Source organism: Rhinolophus ferrumequinum, chromosome 2 (assembly GCF_004115265.2).
Source record: "Rhinolophus ferrumequinum isolate MPI-CBG mRhiFer1 chromosome 2, mRhiFer1_v1.p, whole genome shotgun sequence".
Taxonomy (NCBI): domain Eukaryota; kingdom Metazoa; phylum Chordata; class Mammalia; order Chiroptera; family Rhinolophidae; genus Rhinolophus; species Rhinolophus ferrumequinum.
This window is the reverse complement of record NC_046285.1, coordinates 50131391-50148636: the sequence shown is the minus strand read 5'-3', so window position 1 is coordinate 50148636 and position 17246 is coordinate 50131391. Positions and strand designations below refer to the sequence as shown.

The following is a 17246-nucleotide window of genomic DNA, read 5'->3' as shown; positions in this document are numbered from 1 at the left end:
TCTGCCTTACAGAGGTAAAGTTCTGATTTACTCAGTTTAAATAAATTTAGGATTTCAAAGAGATGCTTATAGTTACCTGCATTTTTGTTTCAATATTCCATGCTCTTGAAGGGGACAGTGCCACTGCCATTCATTCAAACTATATTTCACGAGCACTGCAGTGGTCTGGCTGCGTGCTAGGTCCGTGGGGTCATAGAGTTAACCTTTTACTGGATGAAGACAAATATATATAACAAATATTTGTCAGGTAAGTGCTAAGTGCAGTGAAAAAAATAAAGCAAGGTAAAGAGTTAATAGTGTCACACTGAGGGGAGAGTGAAGAATGAGAACAATTTTATATGAAGTGGTAATATCTCAATAAAAACCTGAAAAGCAAGGGAGCAAGCACTGTGGCTGTGAGGGGAGGAACAGTCTAGGCAGAGACCCTGGTGGAGGAACACTAAGACCCTGGTGGAGGTAGGTTTAAGGAACACTAAGGAGTCTGAACAAAGCAGAACAAGCTTAGAGTGTGAGGTGAGTGTGTTATATACTATTTGACGTGCCTACTAGACATCTAAATGCAATATCAAGGAAGCAGTTAGATGAGAGTTTGGAGTAAAGGGAAGAGAATCAGGGTTTAAACAACCAGCAGAAGTCCCAATTTTAAAGAAAAGTGAGATTCTTAAAAAGACCTTTTCTAAGAGGAAGATCTCCATAGGTTGACATTTTTGGAAAGGGTTTGAAGTAAGGAATTGATATATGATAGATAACTGAAGAGACCTTGCTAGAGAAAACAAGATTCCATAGTGGGTATGTTTATTAAAGGGGATTCTCATCCTGAATATCAGTTGGAAGAATTGGTATTATAGTTAGTAGGTAATAAGAAACTATTGGAGCTTTGGGGGATTTGTTTTTATAAGAAACTATTGGAGCTTTGGGGGATTTGTTTTTGTTTTCCTAATAACACACTGATTTAATGCATTTAAATCAGTCTGATAGCGTAATAATCATAGTTTAAAATTTCAGGTCCTAAATGTCAACGAGTCACTACTCCAACATTGTTAGTTTTAAAGACACAGAGGAATAACAGAGACTTGAAACACTAAATCCAGTTCAGGGAAAAGATAACTACCAAACTGTAAGAATTAATACCAATGAAACTGAGAAGCAAGTTTTACTAATTTTTTAAGCATCAAATTAGTTTTCATTTTTTTAGAAATGAAAATCAACAGAATCTTTACTTTTGTTATTAAAATTGTTTCATCAATTGAAAATGAGAGTAGGAGTGCTCTACAAGTCCACTTACCAGGTTCTGTAGTATTCCAGATTTCTGTTGATAAAAGGGCTTTGTATAAAAAGCGATCTCCATTTACATGTATCTTGTTTCAATCATCGTAGTAAAGAAGATAATAGTTATTTGTGGTATAAAGAAATGATAGTTTGAAAAGTGATCTCCAATAACTGTTGTCAGCGCTGGCTGGCACAGACAGTTGTTAGGTATCTATAGCTGGAGCAGTGATATCATCATGTGAAACATGAGTTGGAGACATCAGGCATTCGTGTCGCTTAGTTTAATGACAGGCTCAAGTTTGCAAAATGCATTAGTCTTGCAGTACTGACTAGACAGTTTGCCTGTTGATTAATAAAAAGCTACATTAACAATGAAGATTCACTTATCTTTAATATATCTGTCTAGCTTATCAAAGAGTTTTTCCCTTCTTTTTTTTCGTTTTTGGGTCAGGGTTCCAGTTGAGCCATCTTCTCTCTCGTCACTATCACCAAGTCACAATCAGGTAAACTTTTTTTTTTGTTTTAGTTTTTTTAACTGAGATGGTTTTCTTATAATATTTAAATTACCATTAATTGCCAGATATCTGTAAACTTCACTCCCTGTCTCCTTGATCGTACAAGTAATATAACATGTGTACCTGATACTTGCTAACAGTGTTGTTAGATACAGACAGAAAATAAATCTTCATCCACGTTGACAGGATAGCTTTATAGTACACATAAGAACATAGTACAGAGATGAGGAAAGATTATTAATAAACACATTTAAAGAATGCTAGGTGACTGCAGAGTAAAAGTTGGGTCAGCAGGAAGGAATATTGATAAGCTGATCTTTATCCCCACTTGCGTATACAAACTGACTTTTGTTCCAGCTGTCACATACAGACTTGGAACTCCATCGGAGAAGAGAACAGTTAGTGGAGCGCACGCGGAGAGAGGCACAACTTGCTGCCCTGCAGTATGAGGAGGAGAAAATACGGACCAAGCAGATTCAGAGAGATGCTGTCCTGGACTTCGTCAGGGTGAGTCTTTTGAATGCATTTAATGACATTCCTCAAGTTTCTTAGAAGTGCTTATTTGTTTTGCTGAGGCTGTCGGGTTTTTTTGGGGTTTTTTTGCTTTTCTGTTTTTTTTTAGTTTTACATTTATTTATTTGTCTGTCTGTTTGTTTGTTTGTTTATTAAGGAGGCACAGCTTACAGTGGCCCATATGGAGATCGTACTGGCAACCTTGGTGTTAGTAGCACTATGCTCTAACCAACTGAGCTAACAGGCCACCCCAATGCTATCAGTTTTTGTTGTCTTAATTAAAACGTCAGCTTTCTTTCCTCATTGTGAGGAATCTTGAATAAATAGTGTAACTGTCTCCTACTTGTGATTAGATTAATTGTCCACGTGTAGATAGGCCTGAGGACAATTAGAAGTGATGTTAGAACAGTAGTCTCCTCTTAATTAGCGGTCTGTCGTTAGACATATCACTTTACTGTCCAGCTCCCATTTTTTCAATCTTTAGTGCATTAGTAAAGATCAACAATATTATGAAAGTGAAAGTGCCATAAAATATAAACTATTGTTATCTGAACCTATCTCTAACTTCCTCACTCTACAAAAATTTGCAAGGCTCATAGGCTTAATACTTCAGAGTCACCTTTGCTTCTTTACTTTCTGTTCTTTCCACACTTACCCAATTAACAACCCCTGTTAATACTTTTTTTTTTTTAATATTTTGCAGCCTCTAAGTTGCATGTAAACTGGGTTCTATTTTTTTTGCCTGTATTACTTAAATCTTTTTGTTCGGAAATTGCCTTGGATTTTTCCTTCATAATTAAATAATTATTTGTATTTTTGTTTGTTTGATCTCTCTCTCTTTCTCTCCCCCGTTTATCTGTAAATTCCATGAAGACAGGGACCATGTCTGTCTTGTTTATTGACTGCCATGTCCCTAGATCTTAGCAGGTTTTAGCCTGTAGTAAAGCTCAATAAATATTTGTTAAACAAATGATTGAATGAATGAATCACTCTTATCCTCTAAATGCTTTCTCACTTGTGTTTCACAACTCTAGCCAAAGACCATGTTCTTTAAGTACCATTCACATGATAAATTCTCTTAATTTTTTCAAATGTATCAGCCTGTGATGATGATTTCTGATACTCAGAGAGGATAACAATTTGCCTAAAGTTAAATACTCAACTAGTATGTGGCAGGGCAAGGATTCCAATCAAGACAAGCTGAACAGGGAATGGAAATCAGGTTGATGGAAAATTAAGTTTCTTAACAAAAAAAAAAAAAAAAAAGGCAGGCTGGCTCCAAACCTCTATGACCACAATGCTATACTGACTCTCAGTGATAGTAATGGCTAACACATGCTATGTCCTCAGTGCTCTTCTATTCATTTTACATAAATTAACTCATTTACCATATTTTGCCATGTATAGCGTGCACTTTTTTGCCCAAATTTGTGAGGGGAAAAATAAGGATGCGTATTATACATGGGTAGTACTAATTCCGTATGTATATAAATGTTTTCAATTCTTTTATTTATGCTCATGAGTTAAAAGTGTAACTCTAGAAATCAATAATGATACCCGTATGCAGAATAATACCTTGGAATACAATAATCGGTTTTGTTGAACTTACGAAGAACTTGCAACAACAAGGAGTTCTTGGCCTTTTGTAATGTGTAAATATCATAAATTTGTTACCGGAACATAAAATTTCTTGTATCATAATATGTTAAAAAATAAATACTAAAATTCCTTCATGCAAAAAAACAAGTACCAAAATTTAAACAAATAAAAATTTGAATTAAAAAATTGAAACAAAAAATGTTATTTTTCCCTGAAAGTTTGGACCAAAAACATGGGTGCAAACACAGCAAAAGATGGTAGCTTGCCTTCTGTAGCAGTCATATAGCTAGTAAGAGATAATGACATTGTAGACAGTCTTGATTAAATGTCAGATTAGGGTTTGATCTTAATCTGTTAGGCAGAAGAGAACAATTTTAAGTTCTTAAACAGGAGCAAAACATAAGAGGAAAGGTACTCCTGAAAAACTAATCTATTGATGTTGAATATGTTAGAAAGAGACTAAGAAAGGAGGAAAATGAAACAAAATAATTGCAATAATTAGATTAGGATGCAAAATAAAAGCATAAAATTAGATGATTTCTAAGGTTCCTAAAGAGAAGTAGTGTTGCATAGTGGTAAGAGCTAAGAATCAGAAATATCTGAATTTGAATTCAGATTTGCTTCTCAGTATGTGCTTGACTTTTGGAGTTACTGAGCCATTCTGTGCCTTTAGTTTCCTCATATGTGTAATATTTTACTGTTAAATACTAACCTCCTCAGAATTATTATGGATACATCTAATACTTTTACTAGTATGGTGAGTGCTGCTCTCCCTACTACCACATGAATTTAAAATTTTAACTATAAGAGAGATTTCAAGAAAAGCATCATAGATATGTAGTGAATGTTGAAGAAATCATTGAAGTTAAGTAAAAAAAAAAAGGGCCCCAAAGCAAGATTTTGAGGCTAAAAGATTGGTTTTAATGGGAGTCTAGCACTGTGGAAAGAATGTAGGATTTGGAGTCAGAAGACATAGGTGCAAATCTCATTCATGCTATTTACCAACTTTGCGACCTTGCACATATCATATGACTTCTCATCCTCAATTTTCCATCATTAAATGACTATGATATGATGTTTGTTTATCTCACAAAGTAAGAAGGATCACCTGAGGTACTGTATATAAGAACATTGTAAAACAGAGACTATACAGATGTTGTATTATTATTGGTATAATAATATAAATTAGCAAATTGGAGAAAAGAGCCAGTTAGTATGGGAAATTGTGAGTTCGTTTTTGGATGTGTTGAACATGAGGTGACAGTGGTGTTTCCAAGTGGAGTGTTTCCACAGGCAGTTGAAAATGCAAATGTGAAATTTGGCTGATAGAGGAGAGCTAAAGCTGTTAGCATTAGAGTGGTATTTGAAGCCATTACAGAAAGAGAAAATGATTTCATTGAGAGAATATAGTGAGAGATAACTATTATAACTGTGTTTGTATGCATATACATATAAAAACACAGTTTTTAAAATTTCTACTTATAGACATGAAAATATTGTTTGTCATTTTATTGCTTTTCCTCATTTAAATTCTAAGCTATTTAAGTGAAAGGGCAACATCTTCTAACCAGTAAATCTAGAAAAGTACTATGCACAAGAGATACAAATATTAATGTGATTATTTTAGTAAATAACAGTTTATCATTTCTAGTGTTCCAGATTCTAACCAACTTCCCTTTTTTGGGGGGGTTGGGGGTTTATAGCAAAAAGCAACACACAGTCCACAAAAACAACAACTCTCCTTAGGTGGCGAGGTAAGTCTATAATCAGCTTTTCTTTGGAATTTTTTATTATTGCAATAGAAATGAAATATTTGGCATGTGGTTATTGTGTGTTTTAAGTGATCAACATATTGCCACTTTCTCTTTTCCCCTCACAAAATTCTGCTTACTAGGAGAAGACACAGGCCAGAGAGTTTATCAGAATCTGTAGGTCAGGGTTTTTTAAAACTATACAGGTCCACCTGGAGATTATTTATTTCCCTCCCCATCTTCACCAGAGGTACCGTGTTACCCTGAAAATAAGACCTAGCCGTACAATCAGCTCTAATGCGTCTTTTGGAGCAAAACTAATAGAAGATCTGGTTTTATTTTACTATAATATAAGACCTGGTCTAATAGTATAGTATAGTATAGTATAGTATAGTATAGTATATAATGCCGGTCTTATGTTAATTTTTGCTCCAAAAGACGCATTAGAGCTGATGGTCCAGCTAGGTCTTATTTTTGGGGAAACAGGGTATCAGCCCCCTTATCCATTTTCGAAGTACACTGTATAGTGAGAGAGAGTCTTGAGAGGGTGAATGGTATCGGTATTCAACAAAACAAGACCCTACATAGTATTTCGGCTTGATTGATCATTTCCTAAGTGTGTATGTTATTGATTATACTTTGTACAGATTAGTTTTATAACATTAAGTAGTATATTTTCATTACAAGTTAACATGTAAAATTAATTGCTTAAAGTTTTTAAAATTGACCTATTTTGATCAGGAAGCTTACTACATGAATATTTTTATTGTAGTTGGCTTTCCAGTTAGCCATTTTCCTTCATCTTTGCCCTCTCATTTATTCAATTTATGATCATTTCTTAAAAACATGCATAAAGACATTACTTCATGTGAACCTTGAGTTTGCTTTTTGTAAAATAAATTTTTTGAAAACCACACGTACGGGGCTTTAGGAGCATCAGTTTTCAGCACAGTGTTTTTAAAGCACAAGTGTTTCTGGAATGGTAAAAATGCGTTGTTCAAAATGTTTTAAAATATCGATTATAAAGTTTTAAAAATCTTACTGGACATATAATAACTACTTATTTATTTATATGAGAACTTATGCATTGGTATAATACCTGAAAGATTCACTTAAGCATTTTCAGTTGTCTTTTCTTCATATGGTAATAATTCTGTACAAACCTTTTGACAACTAAAGTTTGATAAGTTAATGCACTCTTCCTTTTTTTACCCCACATTTCCTTCTTGATGGTCATTCTGGAGATTTCATTATCAAAAGCTTCTCAAGAAAAATAACAGTTTTAAAATTTCCAATTATACTCTTGTTTATTCTGAGAAAGGTAATGAAGAGATGCCTGGACTAGAAATCACAACTCTTGAGTTTATTGTTTTTAATTTGTCACTGGCTCAATAAATGACCACGAATTCTTAGGTTACTGCTCCATCTATACTTGTTTTCTCTTCTGTGACCACAGAATAATCTCTGTCCCCTCACTGAGGCAATAAGATCATATATGAAGTTGTTTAGGCTCCTTAGAAGAAAGTCATTACTCAGAATCAACTTACTACCTGTTGTGGTATGTGAATTCCAGATGGTAGTGAATGTGATCATATATGTTGGCATCTTCACAAGTATGTCTTAATATGTCTCTGCTTGTGTAATTGTGAAATACGTCACGTGTGTGCGTAGTTTGTTTTTGACTTTGCTTCATTTTCTCCACCTCTCCAGTGTCCCTTCCCATCCAGAAGGTCTCAGCACACTGATGATAGTGCCTTGTTAGTGGTAAGAGCCTTGCACAAAAGTTTTAAATTGCTGTGTCTAGATATTGGAGAATAGCTGCCGTACCTTTCATTCAGAAATTATCTAAATACCATAAAACATGCTCGGCATCATCACTGCTTTACAAATAGCTAGAACTGTTTCCCTACATTACTATTTATGATTTACCCAGTTCTGCAGCTATGATTCACATATCTTTGTTAGTGTTTCCAAAAGTAAAACATTTGCATGGAGAACCATATTGGCTTTGTATGTGTGTTGGGAGGAAAGGGCATAATATATTAGTTTTTTAAATGTCATTTCTAATTCCAGGTTCACTTACTTTATTACTCATTAATTTGGCTCATTAGTCACCTTTGTGTTAAATGGATTCCCTTACTCCATGATGCTAATTACACAACTGTATATTTGGCATCCTGTCTTAGCATCCTTATCTTAAGCTACTGAAAATCCCAACCTTAAAAAAAATACATATATCTCAAGATTATCCCTCCATGCCCATTTTTTAAACCCAGGGTAACATTATCTTGGAATGCTATCTACCGATCATTTTTAACACTGGCTTACTTTTATTGTCTGTTTCATCAGTTGAAAATGAGTATAACATGAGAGCTTTATTAAAAGTCTTACTTTTATTGGCCTTGAAAGAGAATTCTAACCATTTACATAATTGCTTTTCCCATCATGTTTTATGTTATTTTTTCACAGTAGTATTGAAAACTAGCAGTTCCAAAGTCTGCCGTCTATAGCAATTCCTGTCTCATGTGCTAGTAACTGCTGTTGTTGCGCGTACCACTGCATGAACTGCGGATTTCAGCAGGAGACTCCTATTACGTAAACTTCCATTGTCCAAATTTCTGTGTGTTCTGCAATCAATCATCATTTCCTTTGAGATGGATAAAGCACTTTTTAACTGGGAGGTATTATAGATAAACATAACCTCCAGCCTCCGGAGTTTCAGTGGAAGTTAATTGGCATGAGAAGCAACTAATAATTTTAATTAATACAGAAAAATATTGAGAGCCTGTGAGGATTCAGATACTTTACCAGAATTATCTCATTCACTCCTCATAGCAACCTTAAGGGTTAGGGTTAAACTTATCATCATTTTACAAATGACTACTGAGGTACAGGAACGCCTTGTCCTGAAAGTGACTTGTCTAAGGTCACATTGCTAGTAAGTGCCCGGCTAGGTTCAAATCTACATCTCGCTGACTTGAGAACCTGTATTAAACACCATGCTGTATTGCCTCTCATACTAGAACTGAAAACAATTTAGGAAACGAAGATGAGATTTAATAGCACATATAGTAAGAGATAGAAGTCTGAGTCCTCAGACTTTTTTGTCAAGGAAAAAGTGGAAATTGAAAAAAAACAACAAACTCCCCTTAGCATGAAATTTGAAATGGCCTTCAGCCATTTTCAAAACACATACACTTGTATTTTAATTAATCAGTATTCATGTCTCACCTAAATGAGATGGCATTTAAAAGCAGGGGCGATGTCTCACATATTTTTGCATGCCAAACTATGTCCAACACTATGAAAAATAGTCATATTTTAAATCATACCTCTGATCTCAATAGTACTCTTCAGTGGCTTCATATGGTAAAATAAAGTCCATTCTTCTTAACATGGCCTACAAGCTCCTTAGAATAAAGTCCAAACTTCTTAACATGGCCTATAAACTCTTACATATTCTGGCTACTGTGTCTTTCTCATCTCTGGGCTCAAGATACACCAGCATTTTTCAGCTCTTCAAATATACCAAACCGTTTCCTACCTCAGGACCTTTGCAAATGCCTCTCCCTCTGCATGGAGTGCCTCTCCCTTCCTGCCTATACCTCTTGGTTCATTCCTACTCATTATAGGTGTCAGCTTAAAAGTCACATCTTTAAAATGGCTTTTCTGCAACCCTAAGTCAAGCTTATATCTCCATTGTTACTTTTTTTCCTCATAGTACTTTTAGGTGGATATTTATTATTTTATCTCTCTCCTCTATTAGACTACTAGACTGTAAGTTTCACGGGCCCAGGAGTCTTCACTCTTGCATTTACCTACCATGTTTCCCTGAAAATAAGACCTAACTGGAAAATAAGCCCTAGCATGATTTTTCAGGAGGATATCCCCTGAACATAAGCCCTAAAGCGTCTTTTGGAGCAAAAATTAATATGAGACCCGGTCTTATTTTCGGGGAAACACTGTATGTATATTCAGTCCCTGTCACAGTTCCTGATATATTAGGTGCTCAATAAATATTTCCCGAATGAACACGTAAATGCTGTGCATCTAATAATTGTTCATTGAATTGTTTCTTGATGTAAAAGTCTGATGGGATATATAGCAAGGTAAATGTTGAATTTGATTTAAAGACCTTCAAATACAGAATTTGAAATAAATATTAGTAATGTTTACTATCAATTATACTAACATTCTCTTAGGGCTGCCCTTCTTGAGGCTTCTGTAGCTTTCATCTATTTCCCATCTGCATCTATATCCCATCTATAAATACTAGCCCATACCTAGGCTCATTTCGCTTCCTCTTCCCTCCACTCCTTTTTTCCTTCTTTGCCAACATAGTGGCTTTTAGCCTTTTTATATTTTGAGATTAACAGTAATTCCAGTACATTTGATTGTAAGGAGGATCAGGAAATCTAAACAGGTGGAGCATACACATTACATTGTATTACTGTTGCCACAGTCTTGTTCTTTGCTAAATTTCCGTTCTTCACTTTTTTCTGCCTTAAGAAAAACTATGTTGCAGTGTGTGTTACATGGATTTTTTGGGGGATGGAGAGGAGAGACATTGCTACCTATGGACTCTCATTAAAAATACAGTTGTATTTATTTTATTGATCATTTACTCTATCTTCTAAACACCCACATGTGTTCTTGTTCATCTATCCCATAATTCAGATCTTGGTGATCCTAATTTAAATTTCTTAAAATTATTTAACTTATAAGGCCTTTGATATCATTAAGCCTTTGTCATTTTGTTGTTTTAATGGGTACAATTATCCAGCACCCTTTGTGAAAGCCCTGTCTTCTCTGATTTCTGCTCCCCGGCAAATGAAAAAATTGTCATGTGTTGAGCAGCTTTTATCTCTAATCAGCAAATTCTGTACAGTAACTTCTAACACTATCTCTAACATAACTAACTAGTTGTATGTAGGTTAGAGAATGGATAAAGGATTTAAAGAAAAGGAAAATTCTACTTAACCTCTTGTAGGTCATTTGGACTTTCACAGAGGTAGAAATGAAGTGCTGATTCATCCTTAAAGTGTGATACAAAACCCTCATGTCGTGTCTTCTCACATCAGAGCCATTAAATTGAATGATAATAAAGCTTTACTGAAATTGGATTAATATTGAAAAATACTGTTCTTATTCATGTTGGTTCTTCTCAGTTAAAATGAGCTCTTTAACTGGATTTTTTTTCCCGTCATAGGAACAACATAGAACTCATTAGTTTCAAGACTATTTTGCTAAACAAATTTTGATGTTCTGAGTTTTAGTTCTAAACAGAATTGTTTTTAATATATCCTGCCTTTCATTTCTTGATTGATATATGAGGTATTGAAATAGCTTGAATTATTATAGATGGAAAACTTTTTTTAAATTATGGATTACCCCCACTCCCCAAGTATTTCCTTTCTGTACTATCAATATTTTAGTAAACCATCTGAAAGTTTCTCAGTGACCTTTCCTTTTCTAATTTCACTGATCAGATCTGCTTGCCTTCCTGCCTGCCTGCGTGACATTTTGCTAACATAAATGCTGCTTTCTGTTTCTTCTCTTTCTCTTTTGAAATTTAGTCGCTGTCAGGGTTGAATGAAGTGGGCTGTGCTGCTACCCTGCCTCATTCTTCTGCCTTCATGCCTCTTGAGGTATCTTGTTGCTGTAATTCACCAGGAACTTTGGGGCTGGAGGTGGGTGTATAGTGGAGGTCTTAAATTTTCCAATGGATTGGTCTAACAGCAGCAATCTGAAATCTAGGATTGCATGAAATATACCTAAGCTTATGAAACTATTTGAGTTTAACATTAATTTCACTTGAAATTTTTTTAAAGTTTTATCATGCCAGAAACAGTCATAAAGCCTGCGTTAACTCTTTATATTCAGATTCTGATTTGACATGTCATTCTAATTTTCTAATCATTGGTTATTGTTTTGAGTTATTATTTTACTTTGGCTAATATATAATGTCATATTCACTCTGTTGTTAATGTACATGCAAAATGATTTGAATCCAAGTCCCCAAATCTGTTACTGCCCAAACCCTCTACATTAGGCTGTCTGTTTTGGTAAATAGTTTTATTGGTACACAGCCACTCCCATTTGTTTCTGTATTATCTGTGGCTGCTTCTGTGCTTAACAACAGAGTTGGAATAGTTGTGACAAGAGATCATACGGCCTGGAAGCCTAAATAAAGAAGCTGTAGCATACTAGTTTTTGAAGGCCTCTAGGAATGGTAATTCCTTATTTGTTATCATGACACATAGAAATGATTAATAATCCTCACTGTCAAGAAGGTTCTTTCCTTTTCTAGCTTCTGTCTGTCCTCCTGTGGTTTATACTTATTTCTTTTCTTTCCAGAGTGGTTTTCTAGTAAATAGCAGTCTTTATGTGAGAATCTTTATATTTGAAAACTACTACAGTGCCACCCTTGTCTTCTCCCTGAATTAACTGATACTTTTACAGGTCTTTCCCAGCCTTTCAATCCTTAGGAACTTTCACAAGTTCTCTGCCTTCCATTTCGGCTCCCCAGTCTCCAGCGAGAAATACATCCCTCATTGGAGATCACCTGGTGCTAAGCATGAAATAAGGGTTTTTCACATGTCTTAACTCTGAGCATTAAGTTGGCTTTTTCCATTTTGGTATTCATTTTGCTCAGTATCCACTATAATTCTCAAATGTCTTAATTATACTTCTAAATGATAATTTCTACATCTTATGTCTTTTGTTTTCCTCAATACCTGTTTGCTTTTTTGCTTAATACTTCTCTAATTTACCAGAATACTTTCAAATTCATACATCATATCCTTCTAAATGTACACCCCAACTTTATAACATCTGTAAACCTGACAAACCTCTCTGATGCTACAGGTACTTGGATGTCTCCTGAAAAACTTTATCATTCCCTTCTGTGTTAACCCTTTGCTAGCCTTTCTCAGCTAGGTTCTTTTTTAAACAACACAGAAAATTATTTGAGGGACTGTTTGTAAAATTCTCTCAAGGAAGGGGTATACCTAGTACCATACTAGATGTATAGGAGAGAAGTTAATTCATTACCCTGATTGGATACTTTAGGGCACTGGGGCTTATTCTCTCCCAGAATCATAGATGAGAAAGGCCAAAGTGAGTGTGTCAAAAGTTGTGTGATAACTCAAACTTTCTGTCAGACCTGCTGCACTCTCACATAATTAGTTTAAACAGATATATTCTGTATTTTTTTGGTATCCCAGTAACATTACAGCAGGTAAAGTCATATAAAATCATGATTTTGAGGCATGATTTTATTTATTTTGTTGCTAAGCCAGGCATAAAAGTTGAGTTCTTGTCAATTTTCTTTTCTTTTTCTTTCCATTTCTCCAAGAGTTCTCAAATACAGTCAGTGGTTTACGTTGATTTGCATCAATTATTTTAGTATCCTAGAATGCAAGTCAATTAGATTTATAGTTTTGATAAAAGTACATTTCAAAAATCACCATTTTACAAGTCCCCTCTATTCTGGTTTTGTTTTTCATTAGACCCAACTGTGTATTATCTTTTGGTGTTTTTGGAGGTAAAAAACATTTGCTGCCATTCAGTGGAATTTTTGTCAGCTCTTCCCTTCTCATCTAATAGAACTGCCTATTAACTATTGTTTTATTCCTTACTATGCTGAAATTTCTAGCCTAACTCCTATTAATGGGTCTTTTTAATTTTTTTTTAATTTTTTTTTTTAAGGAGGGCGCAGCTCACAGTGGCCCATGCAGGGATCGAACTGGCAACCTTGGTGTTATTAGCACTACGCTCTAACCAACTGAGCTAACTGGCCACCCTTAAGTTTTTTAAAAATATTTTTCCTCTGTATCTGGAATAATTGCTACTTTTGTTTTTCTGCTTGTGCCTTTGGTCCTTGAACAGGTCTTTGTTTAGCTAACTAGCTTTTTCCTTCCTATCTCATATTCCTTGAAAATAAAAATAGTCTTTTGTTTCCTTATAAAAATATCCAGCTTTTGCCTCATTTGTCTGTTCCTTCCTTTTATTAGTTCCTATTGTTGGTTTAGATTAAATTTGTTATTTATTTGAATTTCCATTTCTTCTCAACATTCTAAACTTATTTTATTGTCATGTATAAACTTGAACATGTTGTCTTTTTCACTAATAAATATTTAATACACTGCTTTACTCAAGAATGCAGCTTACTTTTTAAATTTTAATTATCAACCTAAGAGTATCAAAACAAGGAATGGTTACCACAAGTTGTCTTCCAGATCAGTGCAAGAATTTTCTGAACAACGTGGCTTCTACTTACTTAATTTAGTAGTAAAATTCCCTGTCATCATTCATTTCATCTGACCCAATTCCAACTAGAGATAAAAGATCTCTGAAAATACTGAAACCCAACCAAAAGGGAGAGAAAAGCCTGGGAGCAAATGTGTGTGTGTGTGTGTGTGCGTGTGTGTATTTGTATGTGTGCGTGTGTGTGTGTTCAAGTCATTCTGCTAGTTCAAAAATGTGTCTTAGTATCATAAGATTATAATATATTTAAATAATTGAGTAAAACTAGATGTCAAGGCCTGAAAAATTGTTATTCTAAGCTTTTCTTGATTCTACTGCCCTGCCAAGTCTTTTAATATCTCTAACTCAACCAGCCAACAAATTTCTTTTTAAATTAGCTTAACCACATTTCCCTTTTTTTTAGGTAAACTTTTACCAGTTGAGTGAGCTCTTCCTCCTTTTTACAATTTCTTTGCTCAATGAATTAAAAACATCTTGGACTCAAATACAAGTCTGGAAATACAGCTATCTATCATCTTTAAACACCTTATTTCTTAACTGAAATGAAGAAAACTTCATCACTCTTAACACATTAAATTTTATTCTTCAGAGGGAGGTAAAAATACTTTAGGAACTATACCAGAAAAATGCTATTATAAAATAAAATTTTATTCTCTCCTATACTTTTCTCAATAAAGTTTTCTGCCTTAGGATGATCGTTTTTCAAAATCATAGGAAAGCCCTCTTATCTAATAGGACTATCTTTCGATAATGCATTACATAAACCTTGTATTCTATAGAACTAAATAAAAGGTTTGCCCTTAAAAAAAACATACAAAATTATTATACCAAGTTCTTATTTCTAGACTTAATTTTGAAGGAGAGTTGCATGGTTTTTTTCCTTTTTAATCCCATAGTTTCCATAAATGTGGAGAATACCTCTTCTTGAGTAGTAATTATTGATATGTCTCTATTTCCCCACAGAATGATGACAGATCTAATGTTCTGACAGTATCAAGTTCGCCTACAACAGAAACAGGTAATAGACACAAAGTGCAGTTACCCACATCAAGATTATAATTCTTTACCAGGATTTTCCTGATAAATTAGTTCTTACAGAACTGTGGCTTCCTTTTCTGAAATGAGAAATTAGACACAAAATTGAGAACTTTCTACACATTTTCAGTTTTTTAATTCAACTCGTTGTTCAACTACTCAGCCATTTGATATGAACAAATGAGCATGAGCTAGCAGTGCTGTAGGTTTGCAGAGACTATATTCGATACATCAGCATTCATTCTGCCTTTATTGATATACCAAAAATAACATGACAATTATTACTACATATAAGCAGCCTTCCTGCTGCCAGGGTTGTTTTTCTGTACCAGATTTTGTATTAATAAACAAAAATTAAACAAATATCCTTTTATATTATTACCATGTTTAATTTGATTTTTTCTTTATTTTCCATTTATCAAACTTTTGTGACATGTGTCTGTTACTATAGTTAATGTTTTTCCATCTCCTTTAATCTAATTTTGCTTTCTATGCTGATTTAGTTCATCATTCCCCTGCATATTCTTTTCCTGCTGCTATCCAGAGAAACCAGCCCCAGCGCCCTGAAAGCTTCCTTTTTCGAGCAGCTGTCAGGGCAGAAACAAATAAAGGTAGGAGGTAGTGACTGAAGGGGGACCGTGGGAGGCTTTATACAATGACATTAACTGTTACATGCTTTTAAACTTCTACCTTGGCAAAATTTCACCTGGCAAAAGCTTTAAACTCTGCAGTTATCTGTGATCTCACTGACATTAAAGTAGGAGACTCTTGTTTTGAATTTGTTTTAATTCGAAAGTTTCTTAGTAGCACCTAAAAGTAGGTGATAGTATTTGAACAAATAAAATACTTTTTCAGAGGTTCAGAGAATGTTCGTAATCAGCTCTTTCTCAGATTTTTCTGTTGATAAAAGCTGTTTTCTGTGTTCTTAAAGAAATCAATCAGTAATTTTTAAAAATCTACCTAGTTCTTGTGTCTGTTAATTAATATGACAAATTTCTGCCTGGTCCCCTAAGAAGTTACCTGGACTTCGAATCAAACATTTCAAGTCTAAAATAAGTACTTTTATCTAACTGATAGATGTACTTACAGTGAGATTTAAAATCAAACCAGAGACTCACTGTTGGTGGGATTGTAAATTCGTATGGAAAAGTGTTTATCTCATCTAATGTTGAACATTCGTACATACTATGATTTGGAATTTTGCTTTCTGTAATATGTACACATGTATACTAAAACATATACATGTACAAAAAATATTGATAGCAACATTATTCATAATAGCCCCGAATGGGATACCATATAAGCAATGAAAATGAACAAATTAATATACACAACTTGGATAAATCTTATAAATATGATGTTGATCAAAAGAAGGCAGACCCAAAAGCATACATACATAAATATGGTTTCATTTATTGAAAGTTCAAAAATGGACAAAACTAATCTGTGGTGTAAGAAGTTAGGAAGTCCATAATTAGAACCTGTGGTGTTGGAAGTAACCTTTGGCTACTGGTGGGTAGGGAGCTTGACAAGGGCTTCTGGGTGTTAGTAATGGTTGTGTCCACTTTGTCATGGTAATTATTGAGCTGTTTGCTTATGACTTGTAATTTTCTCTGTTATTTTTCAATAAAAACATTAAGTGGATGTAATCAATCACACAAAAGTAGTTGACCCAAATGGGTAATGGACATTTGTTGGTTTTTTAATACTGTTCTCCCTATTATTGTGTATATTTGAAAATTTCCAGAATTAAAACTTTTTTTAAAGAGTTAATCCAGAAGTAGAAAGTGCTGTACTTGCAAGGAAACAGATCCAGTCAATTGAATTTTTTTCTGGCACTGGCAGTTGCCTTTCTGTCTTACATGCTCATGTTTTTTAGGTCATGTTTCACCCCTTCTTTCATCTTCTGCACCTACCACTGATTCTGCAGATTCCATTACAAGACAAAATTCAAGGCAGAGAGAAGAAGAGCTGGAATTAATAGATCAACTGCGGAAAGTGTGTACATTACCGTTGAATTACACTTTTTCATTGATATTGCTATAGCCCATAATCCTGCAATCACTTATTCACTTGACTTATAATTTTTAATAGAATAAACAAGTCCCCATTGTATACTGTGTTGCCCATTGTGTGATGAAAGTGAAAGAAATTTTGCTATTAAGGAACTTCTTTACAGCTACTTACTAAGAAAATGAGATGTGTTATTCTAAAAAGCTTAATCCTTAGCCCTACTCATTTAAAACTTTTTTCTGCCTTATGTGGTAAAGGAATCTTGTAAGAGTAATAATAATTT

General features: G+C 34.3%; 1 protein-coding gene across 12 annotated transcripts in view; it reads left to right on the top strand.

Moving 5' to 3' along the window:
- The window catches only part of LRCH3 (leucine rich repeats and calponin homology domain containing 3), a 97887-nt gene that overhangs the window by 65462 nt on the left and 15179 nt on the right, over nucleotides 1-17246 (top strand). For 3 of the 12 annotated variants that reach the window (XM_033123608.1, XM_033123615.1, XM_033123584.1), the window contains exons 11-18: nucleotides 1721-1772; nucleotides 2142-2291; nucleotides 5600-5650; nucleotides 7358-7411; nucleotides 11224-11337; nucleotides 14879-14933; nucleotides 15454-15561; nucleotides 16830-16948. In XM_033123608.1, the coding sequence (XP_032979499.1) occupies nucleotides 1721-1772; nucleotides 2142-2291; nucleotides 5600-5650; nucleotides 7358-7411; nucleotides 11224-11337; nucleotides 14879-14933; nucleotides 15454-15561; nucleotides 16830-16948 (703 nt within the window). Of the gene's footprint in view, nucleotides 1-1720; nucleotides 1773-2141; nucleotides 2292-5599; nucleotides 5651-7357; nucleotides 7412-11223; nucleotides 11338-14318; nucleotides 14511-14878; nucleotides 14934-15453; nucleotides 15562-16829; nucleotides 16949-17246 lie in introns of those variants that run through there. The other 9 variants (XM_033123664.1, XM_033123669.1, XM_033123640.1 and 6 more) reach the window with 7 other exon arrangements.